Source organism: Rhodamnia argentea, chromosome 7 (assembly GCF_020921035.1).
Source record: "Rhodamnia argentea isolate NSW1041297 chromosome 7, ASM2092103v1, whole genome shotgun sequence".
Lineage (NCBI taxonomy): Eukaryota > Viridiplantae > Streptophyta > Magnoliopsida > Myrtales > Myrtaceae > Rhodamnia > Rhodamnia argentea.
In genome coordinates, this window is record NC_063156.1 from 5540409 (window position 1) to 5556114 (window position 15706).

Sequence of the window (15706 nt, forward strand, 5' to 3'; positions counted from 1 at the left end):
AAGATGATACATGTTGCTTGCTAGACATTTTTTTAATTGTATTGAAAAGACGTTAGAGAGATTTAGTGTAACTAAGTCCATGGACTCATAATCTCTAGTTTGTAGAAATAGAGTATTTCTCCCGATAATTCATTTAGATGTCTAACCGAACTAGACTAAATTGATTATTGACGACTCCAAGTTAATTGATTGGCCTATTAAAAACTTTAATCCTAAGTTGCGATTTGGTATGGACATAAGAGAGTCCGAGCTAGATTAGTGACTTAGTAATCCACTTTAGCCTAATTTTAGGTTGCAACAATGTGCATTGTGTGTATCATGCCATGTAGTACTCAAGCCTTTCAAAGTCCCTAATCTCTATAAGCATTGCAAGTTTCTGCAGTGTCTTCACTTGGTGATTCATCGGAATCATCCCAAGTAAGTTCTTTCACTGTCGAGGCGAACAGCAGAATGACACGATCATGTCGTCAAGGTTACACCCTCCTTCCTCTGGCGCTCTCTTCCGTTCCGTTTCGGTCTCCGTTCCGGTGCTTGTGGTCATCACACGAGCATATTGAACGCCATGCCTATCTCATCAAACCGTCTTGTTCCCTTCTTGCCTCGCCAGTGTGTCCATGATGATCACCTCCCATCTTTCCACGGCAACACTATCCTGCAATTCCATAGGACCTCGAGGCAATCTCTGTTGCTCCAACCGTGAAGATTACACCACCAAATGAATCGTTGAACTTTTCTTTCTAAATGGTTGACATGATCATTTATGGATATGGAAAATTAATGCAGATACTGTCTGTATTGGCAGCACATCAGCTAGAAGTTGGATGAAAGGGAAATATGATTTTTATGTTCACACCGGCATTTTCCCTTCTCTCCTTCGATGTTTTTCACAATGTTATTTTCACTAAAATCGCAAGTCAATGTGTTTTGACTAGTCAAATGAAAGAAGTAACTTGTTCTCTTTCTTCCGAAAACTCGAGATATGTTTTAGATTAATGAAAAGGGTGTAAGCGTTACATGCTTTGAAAGGTTTAGTTGTTGTAACTTGCACGTTGAGCACAATCTAAAGATTCTAAATTGTGAGGGGTATAACATTTAAATGCCATATTTAAAAAAATTACTCCAAACAGATCCATGAATGCAAGCAAATACCATGTGTGGGCACATGCAATTGCCATTGCCAACGAATAGGGTTTTTGTTGCTTTTTGAGATAATATAAGATGCCCAAACTTTTGAGCTTAATTAATCCCATCAACACATACAAATCATTCCATCCACATTTATTGGATTAAACTCCACCCATAAGGTGGCGGGCATGACTCCCAAGGGCGAATGCGGAAGCACACAAGTTAAAAAAAAGAAGAAGAAGACATAAATGCATAACAAGTGGACAACACGTAGTCAAGCTCAGAAAGAACCACAATCACAGCGGGAAGGCTTCAATGACGGACAATAAGGAAGGGATTTGGATGATGTTGTAGCGAGGGAAGCCTCCTTCCTCTAAAATCTTCTTCCATTCCAGTTCGCTCCTCTCTTTACCTCCGGTATGCGTGATCATGAGGAGATCCAACACTAGCCCGGTCTCATCGAATAGGCCATCGCCCTCCGGTTGCAACACAACTTCCGCTATGAGCAACATGCCATTCTTTTCTGGTATGGCTTTCTTGCAGTTCTTCAGAATCTTCACACAATCTTCATCATTCCAATCGTGCAGGATCCACTTTCAAAGTAGGAAAAAGCATATTTCAATTGTGAATTAATTATTGCTAATTTAATTATGAACGTTTACTGCGACAACTATCATAAACAATTTGTATATTAGAAGGTGAAAAGTAGCTAAATAAATTAGTCATGGACAGATATAGGCACAGTGTTGTCAAATTAATGTTGCTGGGGTACTGAACTTGTTCAAACTTTTTTTGACATTCCGACCAAACAAAAATGCTTTATTTTGACACACTTATTTAGGAGTTCCATGAAACTATTTCTTACTTCTACTCATAAATTCTCCTTAAAAACCTAAACTAAGCAATCATTTCTATGTCTCTCTCCTCGCTCGGTCTACACAGAAAGCACCTCGGCCAAAGCCCACCGAAATCATCATCACTGCCCTAACGCCTCCCATGACGTCGCGCTGATGTAGTTGTGACGCAGAGAGAGAGAGAGAGAGAGAGAGAGGTGGTGTAGACTGTAGATGGAGGTGGTGGACGAGCACGAGGAGGGTTGCTGGCGAAGTGATGGATCGACAGCTGCTGATGCACATCACTTTTACCAAGGGAGACCGGTTGTCACCTGTGGTCGGCCGACAATCGGCGAGGGTTGTGCGACCCTTGTCGAGATCTGGCGGGGGCTAACCTTGCTGGGCCTAGGGCGATGGTCGCCCTCGATAGATCCAGCGAGGTCCCCCCTTGTCGGTTTGTTGCCGGCAATTGTCAAGGTACAGTGACCTGTGGAGAAAAAAGGAAAAGAAAAATAAAGAAAAAATTATAAAAATGTCCACATCAATATTGACTTTGCCAGTTGGTGTTCACGATAGTGATTTTCAATCCAAATTATTCAGAATAACTAAAGTAACATATTAATGAAAGGTTTAAGATTAAATTGACCAAATTAAAATATTTAAGACTCAATTAATATGAGCAAATTAATTGGACAATTTTTCTGATAATTTTTCGAGGCATGCATAACTAAACCCGCTCTACTTGGTTTGGCGAATGCAAATTATAGAACCAAAAGATGCACCTTATAAAATGAAAAGATACGCATCGACCGGAGAAGTTATTATATGATTTACACCGTGTGTGGATTAATATCATTTAAATTCTTTATTTCATATCAGCGCGCACTCCAAAAAAAAGAACTCCCCTCTTTTTGGTATTGCCCAAATAAAATTATTAGTTTATTGCAACTCCTCGGGAATTCTCAGTCTACCATGCATACTTTATTCGACAAGAAAACTTACCTTCATGAAAACTGCATCAGCGTGCGGTACAGTATCAAACATGTCGCCTCCAACATGAGTAACTCCTTCGAGCGCCGGCGCCGTCGCAACAACGTGAGGCAAATCGAAGTTAATCCCCTGAATGTGCGGATATGACTTAATGATTTCGGCCAGGGCCCCTCCTATCCCTCCTCCGACATCGACCAAAGACCCAATGCTGTCGAATCCCTCCTTGTACCCTTCCACGATGGCCCTGACCGTGATCTTGCTCGTACACGCCATCCCATCGTTGAACAGGCGGTTGAACTCGGGATTCTCCGATGCGAAGTCCCAAACCTTGCGGCCATGAGCCATCTCGAACGCGATCCCGCCAGTCCTGACGCAGTCGCCGAGGCAATGCAACGGGGACATCAGCCATGGGTGGTCTTCCATCAGCACCATCGGCACGAGGCTGAGCTCGGACCCGGGCCCCTGGAGGAGCCATCTCGACGATGGGGTGAGGCTGTAGAGTGTCTCGTGACTCTCAGGGCTGCCGTCGGGTGGGCAACCATTGGCGGAGAAGATGTTCTTGCGGACGAGGAGTCTCATGATGCGCGCCAGGTACGGGGTTCCGGGGGATGCGGAGGGGATGCGGGATGCTATTTGGGCTAGGGTGACGGGCCGGCCGCCGTAAGAATGGATGATGTCAGGTATTCGGAGCTCGACGGCACATTTCAGCGCCATCGAGTCGGCGAATGCAAACATGTGCTTCCATACGAGGGCTTGGCCTCTTAGGGTTTCTTCAGTTTCATCAAGCGATTCCATTCTCTCTCTCTCTCAGCTTGCTTTGGTTTGGGAGATAGTACGAGGAACAAAGAGAAGAGACGAGAGGCGTCGGAATATATGGGGCCAAAGCTAACGGGTTATGTTCAGATATCGATTTGGTGGTTGGTTGACAAGTAGGAAGAGAAAGAATTCTAGAAGCGCCTTCTCTCTATTCATGCATGATTTTTCTTTTATCTTGACTCCACTAGGTCTACATATCTAATTTCGCTCTAACTTGATAGTTTTCCAGTTTTAACTCCACACTATATTTGCCGAGCAAATCGAGCTTGGCTCGTTGACTACTCCTGAACAACTTTTTGTTACTAGGTTGAGGCAATTCACTTCTTGAGAAGTTTGAGTTGAGTCCCGGTAATTCAAAAGTTCAGACGAAAATCAAAATTTGAAATTGATATAACTTGACACAAATTGCTCACACAAAGCTCCTTAGCCTAGTTTAAGTAGTTTAGTTGGTTTAAATGGCTTGAGTTTAATCTCAATGTTGTCAATACTTGATTAAAATGACTCAAAATCCAATTTAAGTAGTTAAAACTATAAAAGCATCAATGAAAATTATCCAATAAATCCTAAACAGAGAAAATTATCAAAAAAGTCCTAAATCTATTGTAATTTTGCCAATTCAATCTTAAATTTTTTTCTTGCCAATTGAGTCCTAAACTTTTTACGTTTATACTAATTTATTCTATTCAATCATTTGGCACTAACGTGGTGTCACCGGCGTTGACATGGATAATTTTTTTTCTTTCTTCTATTTTTTTTCCTCCCCACTATGGCTAGTGAGGACTTCCCAAGCCTCACCTCGGCTGGATGAGGCCATCGCGGCAGTGGGGGAAGGTTGCCTCTAGGGGTGTCAATGGTTCGGTTCGTGTCAGTTTTTTGGAAAATCGAACCGAACCGAACCATTAGTCAATATACTTAAACTGAACCAAAATTTATCTTGAAACCGAACTCGAAAAACTCGGTTGTTCCAATTGGTTCAGTTTTCAGTTAGACACCCACCTTGTGCATGACCCAATGGCCACCCTGAGGCTCAAGCTGGCCTCCCCCAAAACCACCGCCAACCACCACAACCGCTCCCTCTCTTCTTCATTTGAGCTCCCCAAGTGCTCCTCACTGTCATCAACATCGTAATCCCATCTCCTCATCATCATGACCCAACATGGGTCTGGGTTGTGGTGGTTGGAGCTTCTTGCACGCCGTCTCGATCACCAAGCGGAGAACCCACCAAACCCGATCAAAATCACTGTTTACGTCCACTCTGGCGAGAGCTTCCTCGCTCAGGCTCGGCCCACGGACCTTGAAGCTCTGCACGGAGAACCTAGGCAGCGAGAGCAGCAACGACAACGATGGCGACCCCTGAAGCGAGATCAAGAAGGGCGAAGAGGGAACGGATAGACCCGAAGCCTCGGTCGACGCGACAAATTGCGAACCAGGAAACGCAAGCGAAAAAGCAAAACCCCGGACTAAAATCCGATGAGAGAGAACACGAAGAAGAAGGGTAGAGAGAAGAAGAGGAGAGAGAATAAAGTAAAAAAGGGGGGAGGGGAGAGAGAGAGTGCACGAAGATAGAAGAAGAGAGAGAATAAAGCAGGAAAAGGAGGGAAGAGAGAGAGAGCGCACGCGGACAGAGGAAGAGAGAAAAAGCGGAAATGGGGAGAATGACGGAGAGCGCAGAGTAGTAAATAGTAAAAGAGGATAGAGAAAACCGTGATCTGAACCGAATTGATCTGTATCGAACCGATCTATTAAATTATCCATATTCTTTCACTATTAACCGAACCAAAACCGAACTGAACTTAAAATGGACAAAATTTCTGCTTCGTTTTTTTTTAGTTTTTGACACCTAGTTGCCTCCACAATGGTTGGCAAGGCCATTGTCCCCTTCGTGCATGACCGACAAGGCATTGGCGAGGTGGCCTCACCTACGGCCGTGATGGCCTCACCTAGTGGTCGGTGAGCTCCGACGACCCTCACCGGCTACAATGGAAAGAAAAAAAAAAAGAAAAACTATTCAAATATTATTAAAAATTATCCACGTCAATGCTAGTCGGCCAAATGGATTAAATTGCCATAAATACATATGGTTTAGGACTCCATTAACCAAAACAAATTTAGGTTTTTATAATCGCCATAGATTTATGATTTTTTGATAATTTTTCCATCCTAAAGATATTGTACAGATATTAATGCAGCTCCAAACTTTTTAATTTGTTTAATTTAATCCTGAATTTTTGCCGAAATAAAACGTAAAAGTCGCGTCACAAGTTTCAAATGCACTGGTAAAGGTCCCCATTCATGGTCACTTTCAATTGGATTAACAAAATCAAAGAGTTGAATTTTCCTCGTTGCTGGTTCGATGGCGGCAAGACAAACGGGGCCGGAAAAGACAACTTTTTTTACTTTCTTTCGTTCGTACTTACAATTTTTCAAACACAAAAGTCGAGATCAAAGGTTACTTCCGGTAAGCACTAAGAAATAATGTCGCATTTCCATTCCTAATCACTACCAACAAATTGCCATGTTCATGATGACTTGGTTGGAATCTCCTTCTCGTTTGTTGCGTAAGAAGTCGTCTGAATTCCGAAGCTTGGATTTACTAGTGACGTGGCGCTATTTGACTGAATGTACGAACAAGTTAGGCACCTTGGTTGCATTGGGTGGTTCTCCAATTCCACGGGCATAAAATTGAAGAGACAAAATTCGGTTGCTTAGAGTATCAATTTTTTTAGTGTCGTTAGTTGCTGACGCGTGTGTAAAGATTACTAACTGCAATCCAAAAGTTGCTCATCATGTATAAATGTTCCTAGGTATCAAGATATCAAAGTAATTTTAATTATGCTAATTAACATTTAGTGGAATTTACGAGGTCAGGTGCTCAATGATGTTTTTTTACTTTCACGGATGACTAGGGAGCTGACGTGCAGCTTACGCGGGAACTAACATGGCGTTGACCTTGTGCTGACGTGGTGTCAATGTCGAACCACTTAGTTAGTGACACGTGGCATTGATGATCAATTTAAAGCAAGCCGCGCGATGGCACTTGAAACAGGTTTGGCTTTCGGTCGGTCACATGTGAATTGGTGCATGTGGCCAGTCTGGCCATGGTCAGTCTTGTTGTCCATGGCTGGGAACGCATGCTTGGCGGAGCCAGGGCTTGGCTTGGATCGTCTCTACTCGATGAATAGGTCGTGGATTGCGAAGTGAACTATCTCGTGAGCGGGGCTTGGCTGTTGGTGCGTTCCAGTTGCAGTCGAGGTTGTCGGACGTGAACAATGCGTGCCGATTTTTACACGTGCAACATGGATTGTGACCCCCGACATGAGCTCCAAAACTATAGCAGCATTGATAGATCATACCATAGAATTTCAGTATTTCACTAGAATGATGAATACAAGCAACGTGGATCCTTTCTATGGACGCCACAAAGATGTGAAAAGACTTATGCAAGACACACACACAATATTACGAATATCTGTGAGCTTTGGTAAATCGCAAAAAATATCGAATCAAATATGCAAAATATCCAGCTAACATGTATTACGTCATGAAAAGAGCAAACACAAGAGACCTGTTCATAGGTTTGGCGCAATCGATAAGCTTGCTGGCTCGACGCATGTTTTGGGTGACACGAGCCAAGACTATTTATTTCCTCCTAGGCTCGGGCCCACCCTAACCCGATCATTTCACGAAGAAAATGTGATGTCCGTTTTCCAAATTAAGGATGGGACTGAACGAGTTTAGAATACAATTTACGCTAATTTGACTTGCAATAGTTTTATTGCTTTTTTTTTTTAAACTCAAATCCCATTTAATAAACTTTTCTTCCGAAGCGATCTGTTTGATAATTGATATATATATATATATATATATATATTTGTATATATGTTCATGGTGTGGGCGTGCACGCCTCGACGAAGAAGATCCTTTTCTTGTTTTCCCTTTTATTAGTTTGTTCCTACAGTTGACTTTAAATGATGCTTGGGCATGATGCACTCATTTGTGCACTGAAAAGACTGCTCGACATTATGTTCTTTCCGTTGTTCAGATGGGCTTACCAGGATCATGACTTTGAAGAGTTGCTTAAGGCATCATCAAGATTATTTTATAAGCTTTGTTTATTTACATTGATTTTGACCGGTGCCCTTGGAGCACTCTTAACAACATTGTTTCTGTGTTTTCCGTTGTTCTAAGATGCTATTAGAGATTTAGATTTATTTTATTAGCAATAAAAGTGGGGAGGGGCGAGTACCTCTCGAGAGATCTCCTTTTGGTGTCAATAAAAGGATTTTCGTACATACTCTGGTATGTTAGATTTGAGACAAAGCTCCTCTACACTGCTTGTATTCTGTCACCGTAGTCCTACCACAATGCTAGTAGTCAGGAAGTCTTTTCACACGAGTTATGTTATAGTTAGGCAACGCAGCACAAGCCCTTCAAAAGTTCGCTCATGACATGAATTGAATTCATGATCTCGTCAAAAAATAGATAACTACTTTATCCTGGTGTCAACCATCTTGGTGGGACAGTATTTCCACGTGCAAAACTGGAATTTGCAATTTTTTGATAAATAATGCCCGGTGGCCGACCATAACTCAATATAGATTAAAGGGGTTTAGACTAGAAAAGAGGGAAAAGTACAAAAAAAAAAAAAAGTCCTACACCTGTTAAATTGATACAAATTCAATTTTAAATCTTTTAATTGGACTAATTTAGTCATAAACCTTTTTGTATTGATATCATTTAATTTGGTCAAATAGTTTATTCGGATTTTCATCCTTATCTTACCTGTACCTTATAATATGTTTTTTTCAATTGTTAGAAGGTTATTTAATTCAATCGCATTGATGGATAACTATATAGTAGTATATTTTGTTCACCCATTTTTCTCATTTGTATATTCGAACTTGAATGATAACATAGATCCAATACATAACACTAGGGTTTAAATAGGCCCGTGCACACACACATAGAGACCCCACCCTTTCAATTTCATTTCCTAGCTATTTCATTGATCACTAGGGTTTAAATGACCTAAGAAAACATGAATTAGTAAACTAAGATACATTGACAGAGTAAAATTTGTCTCAAAAATAAATATTTTTGAGGGAATTTGTCTGTTTTAACTATCTAAATCTTTCATAGATTGAGCATATATATCTTCTTCTTTTTTTGGTCGAAAGTAAATATTTCTTTCATATCTCAAAATCTCAAGATGATACACAAGAGGTTAAAAAAAATGAAATCACAAACTGCAAAATAGAACAATCAAGTACAAAATGCTAGGATAAGCACTTATTTGACATATATAATCTTAGCGCGGTCAAATCACCATGGAGACGCTTCGATGATCGACCTCAAGGAAGGGATTTTGATGACGTTGTAGCGATGAAACCCTTGCTTCCCCAAAATATTCTTCCATTTGAGTTCGTCCCTCTCCTTGCCTAAGGTGTGCGCAATCATGACCACAACGAACACCGGTCCGATCTCATCAACAATGCCATCGCCCTGTGGTTTCAGCACAATCTTTGCTATGATCATCTCGCCGTTCTTTTCCGGGATTGCTTTTCTACAATTTCTTAAAATCTCGACACAATCTTCATTTGGTCCAGTCATGCATGATCCACCGTAAAACCAAACCAACAAAAAAGAAGACAAAAAGAATGGTTGGTGTCGTGAATCATGTTTTTTTTTTAAATGTACTTAAGGAGTGTGCAAAACAACTGGACAAGAAGAATTATTGGAGTCGTGAATCATGTTTTCTATTTAATGTACTTAACGAGTGTGTTCATTGTGTAATATCTGTGCTTATGAGACGTTGACATTAATTGGCTAAATAATGACAAGAATATATGTACCCAGAGTCCAACAACCGCACTTGTAAGAGCATGATCTTTGGCCCAGAGCAGGATCTTTGGTCGGGGCCATCGTGGTAGGGTACAAGGAGGGATTCGAGAGTGTCAGGAGGAAGAGGAGGAAGGGGGGGTTGTTGTTGGGGGAGGGATTAATTTCGATCCGCCTCATGTTGTTGCGACGGTGCTGCTGCACGAAAGAGTTACTCATATTGAAGGAGATATGTTTGATAGTATCGCATGCTGATGTAGTTTTCATGAAGGCGACTTTTCTTGTCAAATAAAGTATGCATGGTAAGACTAACGTGATAACCCCGTTAGTCTTAACGAGGGTGGGAATCCCCGAGGAGTGCACACTTGTATTATGTGAATAGTTAATTATGTAGACTCTAATGATATTCCCATAATAAATAATTTAAATGATATTGATCCACATATAGTGTAAATCATATAATAACTTCTCCAGTCAATGTGTATCTTTTCATTTTATAAGGTGCATCTTTTGGTTCTATAATTTGGATTCGCCGGACTAAATAGAACGGGTTTAGTTACGCTTGCCTTGGAAAATTATCAAAATTCTGAACTTAATTAACTTATATCAATTCGGTCTTAATCTTTTTAATTTGATCAATTTAATCCTAAAACTTTTGATAATTTTTTAATTTAGTCATTTCGACTAATTTTTGTCGGAAATCATTGTTGTGAACACTAACCGTCCTAGACTAGTGTTGATGTAAACATTTTTGTAATTTTTTTTACTCTTTTTATTGTTTTCTTTATTTTTCTTTTCCTTTTTCCTCCATCGGTCGTTGTACCTTGGCGATGGCCGATGACAAACCGGTGAGGAGCAGCCTCGCTAAATCTATCAAGGGCGACCATTGCCCAAGGCTTGCAAGGTTAGCCCCCGCCGGATCCAGGTAAGGGTTGCACAACCTTTTCCAATCATCGATCGGCCATAGGTGACAACCGGTCCCCTTTGCCGAGGCCCGAGGACCAGCAAAGGAAGAAGAAAAGAAGAAAAACGAGAAAAGATAAATATAAAAATAGAAAAAACTTAATGAAAATTTATAAAAAAATTATTCACGTTAGTGCTGATCGTGTCATATAGGATGGTCGGTATTCATATCAATAATATATGGATAAAATTAATAGAAATGACTAAATTGGAAAAATATTAAAATATTTACAATTAAACTAGCTTAATTATTTGACCAAAAAAGATTTAGCCTAGTTAAAATGATTGGATTTTTTAGTTTGGTAATTTGGTAAAAGTGATGTTAATCAGCCGCTGTCAATCCATCACTTCGCCAACAACCCCCGCTAGTGCTCGTGCTCCTCCACCATCTCCATGATTCCATCCACACCACCTCTCTCTCTCTCTCTCTCTCTGCGTCACAGCTACTTCAGCGCGACGTCATAGGAGGGGTTAGGGTAGTGATGAATGATGATGATTTCGGTGGGCTTTGGCCGAGGTGCTTTCTGTGTAGAGCGAGCGAGCGAGCGAGCGAGGGGAGAGATATATTTTGTCTTTCTTTTTTACGGAATGTCGGATTAGTTTTTAGCCAATTGCGTCAACTCTCCATATGCCTAGAAATTACACAACGGACAAACTCATTAAGTACAGTTCAAGAAAACCAAGATTCACTTGTATGGGGTCAGGGCTACCTGCTTCTCTGTTCGGATATTGATCTGGTGGTGGGTTGATAAATGGGAAAAGAGACACCTCTAGAGGTGCCTTCTCTCTTTTCGTGCATGATTTTTCTTTTATATTGACCCGGCCATGTGTAAAAATATTTAATTTGGTACTAACATGATATTTTGGTAAGACTTTTTCTAATATAAGTTACATTAATTGAAATTGTAATTTACCATTTTACGGAATTGGTTTAATAAGGTAAGATATACAGATTTTTAATTAGTCTAATATGGGCTGATTTGTGTGGGCCTAATAAAGTCCCGTAGGTGATGAGAGGGCCTGTGACTTAAAATTTTATAAGTAGTTATCAAGTCTCTCCTCTAACCCCGATGTACCTATAACATCACATAAGGAGCAGGGCAATAGAGAAGAAGCGGTTGAGCTCCGGATCATCACTATTTCTCATAAAAAATGATGGATTCTAAAGTAGGTGCGCTAATCCATTTTGCCTCCAGTATTGTGTTCTAGATTCTGGATATGAAGATCTTGGGTGCTATTTTCACGTCTTACTATTTTTTCCAGTTTAACTCTATTGAAAAAAAAGCACCAAATTTAGAGCTTGGAAATTCTTCGATTTTGTATTAGCCAATGACGATTTTATGTACATCTCACAGACATAGACATAATGTTTGCCAAGCAAATCGACCTTGACTCGTTGACCGCTTTGGAACAACTTTGTTACTAGTTGAGGCCATTCACTTCTTGCGAAGTTTGAGTTGAGTCCCAATAATTGAAGAGTTTAGATGAAAATAACAACTTGAAATTGATATAACTTGACTCAAATTGCTCACACAAAGCTCCTTAGCCTAATTTAAGTAGCTTAGTTCGTTTTAGTGTCTTGAGTATTTAAATCAAGTTAAGCTCAATGCTGTCAATACTTGATTAAAGCGACTCACAATCTAGTTAAGTGGTTAAAACTAAACAAGCATAAAGGAAATAATCTAATCAATCATAAACCTATTGTCCATATATCAATTAAGAGTGATCGGTTTTCGGTCTGATTCGGTCCGGTTGCACCTCGGAACCAAGAATTAATTGCATATGCTTGAAGCACATATTTTACATTTTACACGTGTAGAAGTACCCTTAATAATTAAGAGTTCAAATGATTTCTTTAAATATTTTTAATATTTAAAATTAAAACTAAAAAGAAATAGCCGATTTGGTCCGGGTGGGTGGCTCCACCCCCGAAATCGAGAACCGAATCGACAATTATTGGCTCCAATTTTATGGAACAAGGTAATGGGACTAGCGGCCTCTAGGAATTTGATGGTTCTTTTTGCTCACCCCTCATGTCAATTTAGTCTTAAATTTTACAAATTTGCCAATTTATGACTAAATCTTTGCTTAAAAATTTAATGTAGTCCTTCTGACTAATTTTTGCAAAAATCGTTGACATGACAATCTAATTATTGCCGGCCATCCTATGTGACACTCCACAATTTCATTCCCAAACCTTTTGCATTTATGCCAATTCAGTCATTTGGTTAAGTTTACCTTGAAATTGCTAACGTGGACTCCCGCAGGTCGGCACTGGTTGAGTAATTTGTCATAATATTTTACTATATTTTTTTTTTTTTTTATTTTTTCATTAGTTACGTTTTCACATTAAAAATCACCACCGAGTCAAGGTTCGGCAACCACCTAGAGGAAGAAAAAAGATAAAAAAGAAAAAGGAGAAAATAAAAAAAATATATTAAAATATCATTATTAATTGTCTAAGTTGGCTCGAACCGCGATAGGAGGATACCATGTCAGCGATTTCCAATCAAAATTGACACAAATACAAAAAGTTTAAGATCAAATTAGCCAAAAAAGTTATGATCGAATTGATACAATTACAATAAATTTATGACTTTTTTGATGATTTCCCCCGCTTTGAATGACAATGATTGAGGGATGAAATTTATCAGCAATAATAGAATTGGTCCTTTCCTTCGCAAAACGAGGAATTTATGTCGTAAATCATTCGTTACCTTTGCGATTATTATTTTGTTGGTTGAAGGTTAAATATTTATTCGTATTATCATTCTTACATTTCCCTTTGTACTTTATTTTTCCGTTTGTTTTTTTTTTGGTCAAATATTTTTCCGATTGTTTGAATGTTACTATAATTGCACTAGTGGATTTTTAGATAGTAGAATATGCTTTTCCTCTTTTTCCTCATTTTCCTAATTCCCATATTCCAAGGCGAATGACGACACAAAGTACATAGCTTTTCCGACAAAAAAATAGTCCACGACTAGGGTTTGAGTTGTCATGCCCAACATATGATTTATCTATGCACAGAAAAAGCTCGAAAGCATGCAATCCAACATGAGAATAATCCTCTACAAATGACCAGAAACCACATAAATTAGTAATTTAAAACATAGAAATCGTGACATATATCGACAAATGACAATAAACCTTGACTTAGATTAAGAATCCCGAGTGAATTCAATTCTCTTAACTATCTAAAACTGTTGCAAATTGAACATATAACTCGCGTTTATTCGACTTACACAATTTTAGCGTGATCAAATCACGTGAATAGGCTTCGATGATGGATAAAAAAGAAGAGGTTTTGATGATGTTGTAGCCAGGAAACCCTCCCTTCTCCACAATATTCTTCCATTCGAGTTCATCCCTCTCTTTACGGCCTGAGCAATGCGCCATCATGACCAAATCGAGCATGATTCCTATCTCATCGAACATGCCATCTCCCTGTGGTTTCAGCATAACATCTGCCACGATCACCTTGCCATTCTTTTCTGGGATTACTTCTCTGCAGTTTTTTAAATTCTTGATGCAATCTTCGTCCCCCCAATCATGCATTATCCTCTGTAAAACAAAAGACAGAGAATTACGCGAAACACATAAATTATTCCATGTGCGTTTTTCCCTTTCCGAATAAAAAAGAACACACGAAAAAAAAAAATATACTCTAGACCAGTTCTGCTGGTTTGGTCTGGTTTCGGGAGAAATAGGAACTCGAATTGGTTATTCCCAATTCCAAATTAACTAGACCAATTTCAGCACGAACCACCAGAACCGGTCGGTTCAATCTGGTTTGGTCCAATTCCTAGATTGAACCGGGACCAATGCATGTCCCTAAAAAAAAAAAAAAAAGGCATATCCCCACACCTACAGTTGGATAAGTTACGTATGTGCGAGATATTCATGTTTGTAACCCACCAATGAGAAATCTAGTGTGCGAAACTTTCTTCCAATTAGGGATAAATGAAAATGATGCCGCTAAGTTCATGTGTGAGTTAAATAGAAACTTTTGAAATCCCACCTATTAAAAGACTTATCGGAGGAAATTTTCTCCAATTAGAAATGAAGAAAAACATAGTCTTTTTATTCAAAAACAAGGTGCTCGGTCCCTACCGCCCTTCAATTTGAGATTACACAAAACTTATTTATCGGTGTAACGGACTAGATACATGAATAATACGAGATCCTAGATATATTTCACTCGAATAATTTAGAAAAGGTGGATTCTTGAGTTGTAAGATAGAGAAATGAGTAGTTATTGTGGGGTTTATAAATCATGTAGATCAATATAATTGAAATCATTAATTATGTGAGTTTTATTATTAAACTTATGTGATCAAGAATCCAGAAATATAAAATAATTGGTCGTTTGTCATAGGAAAACTGCAAAATTGGCGACTTCATTAATATGTATGAAGTATCTGACAATGAAACTCACCTTCATGAAAACTGCATCAGCATGCGTTATAGTCTCAAACATGTCCCCTCCAACATGAGTGACTCTGTTGTGCGCCGGCGTCGTCGCAACAACGTGAGGCAGATTGAAATTAATCCCTTGAAGGTGTGGATATGACTTAATGATCTTGGTGAGGGCCTCGCCGATGCCCCTCCAACATTGACCAATGATCCAATTCTCTCGAATCTCTCCTTATACCCTTCCACGATGGCCCTAACCAAGATCCTGCTCGTACACGCCATCCCATCATTGATGATCGACATAAAGCCACCCAGGCGAGGGCGCGTGAAACGGGTTTGGCTTTTGTCAGTCGAATGTGAACCGGCTGCATGCGGGCAGCTCGGCCGTGGTCAGTCTTGTTGTCCGCGGCCGGGAACGCGTGCTTGGCGGAGCCAGGGCTTGGATCATCTCGACTCGATGAATAGGTCGTGGATCGTGACATGACCTAACTCGTGAACGGGGTTTGGTTGCTGGCACGTTCCAGTTGCGGTCGAGGGTTATCGGACGTGAACAATGCATGGCCAGTGGGCGACCGGAGATTCAAGAAATTTCAGAGGTTGACGGTGAGATATAGCTCAAGGGTGATTTTGCCAAGTCAGACGAGATCTCTCAAATCGTGGTCGATAAAATTAAGAGAGATTGGTCGAATACTGGATCTGCACTCTGATATTATATATTTTCCTAA

The 15706-nt window shown here is 39.9% G+C and overlaps 1 protein-coding gene and 1 pseudogene across 1 annotated transcript; both read right to left on the reverse strand.

Annotated features, from left to right (window-relative positions):
* Positions 1-1396: 1396 nt before the first annotated feature.
* LOC115732952 (xanthohumol 4-O-methyltransferase-like) lies at positions 1397-10995 on the reverse strand. Its single transcript, XM_048281918.1, has 3 exons — positions 10978-10995; positions 2961-3754; positions 1397-1718 (listed from the first exon to the last, which is right to left on the reverse strand). Exons 2-3 carry the CDS (start codon positions 3741-3743, stop codon positions 1422-1424), a joined length of 1080 nt encoding a protein of 359 aa, XP_048137875.1. The 5' UTR covers positions 3744-3754; positions 10978-10995; the 3' UTR covers positions 1397-1421.
* Positions 10996-13615: 2620 nt separating this feature from the next.
* On the reverse strand, positions 13616-15284 carry LOC115731518 (annotated as a pseudogene).
* Between the last annotated feature and the right edge of the window lie 422 nt (positions 15285-15706).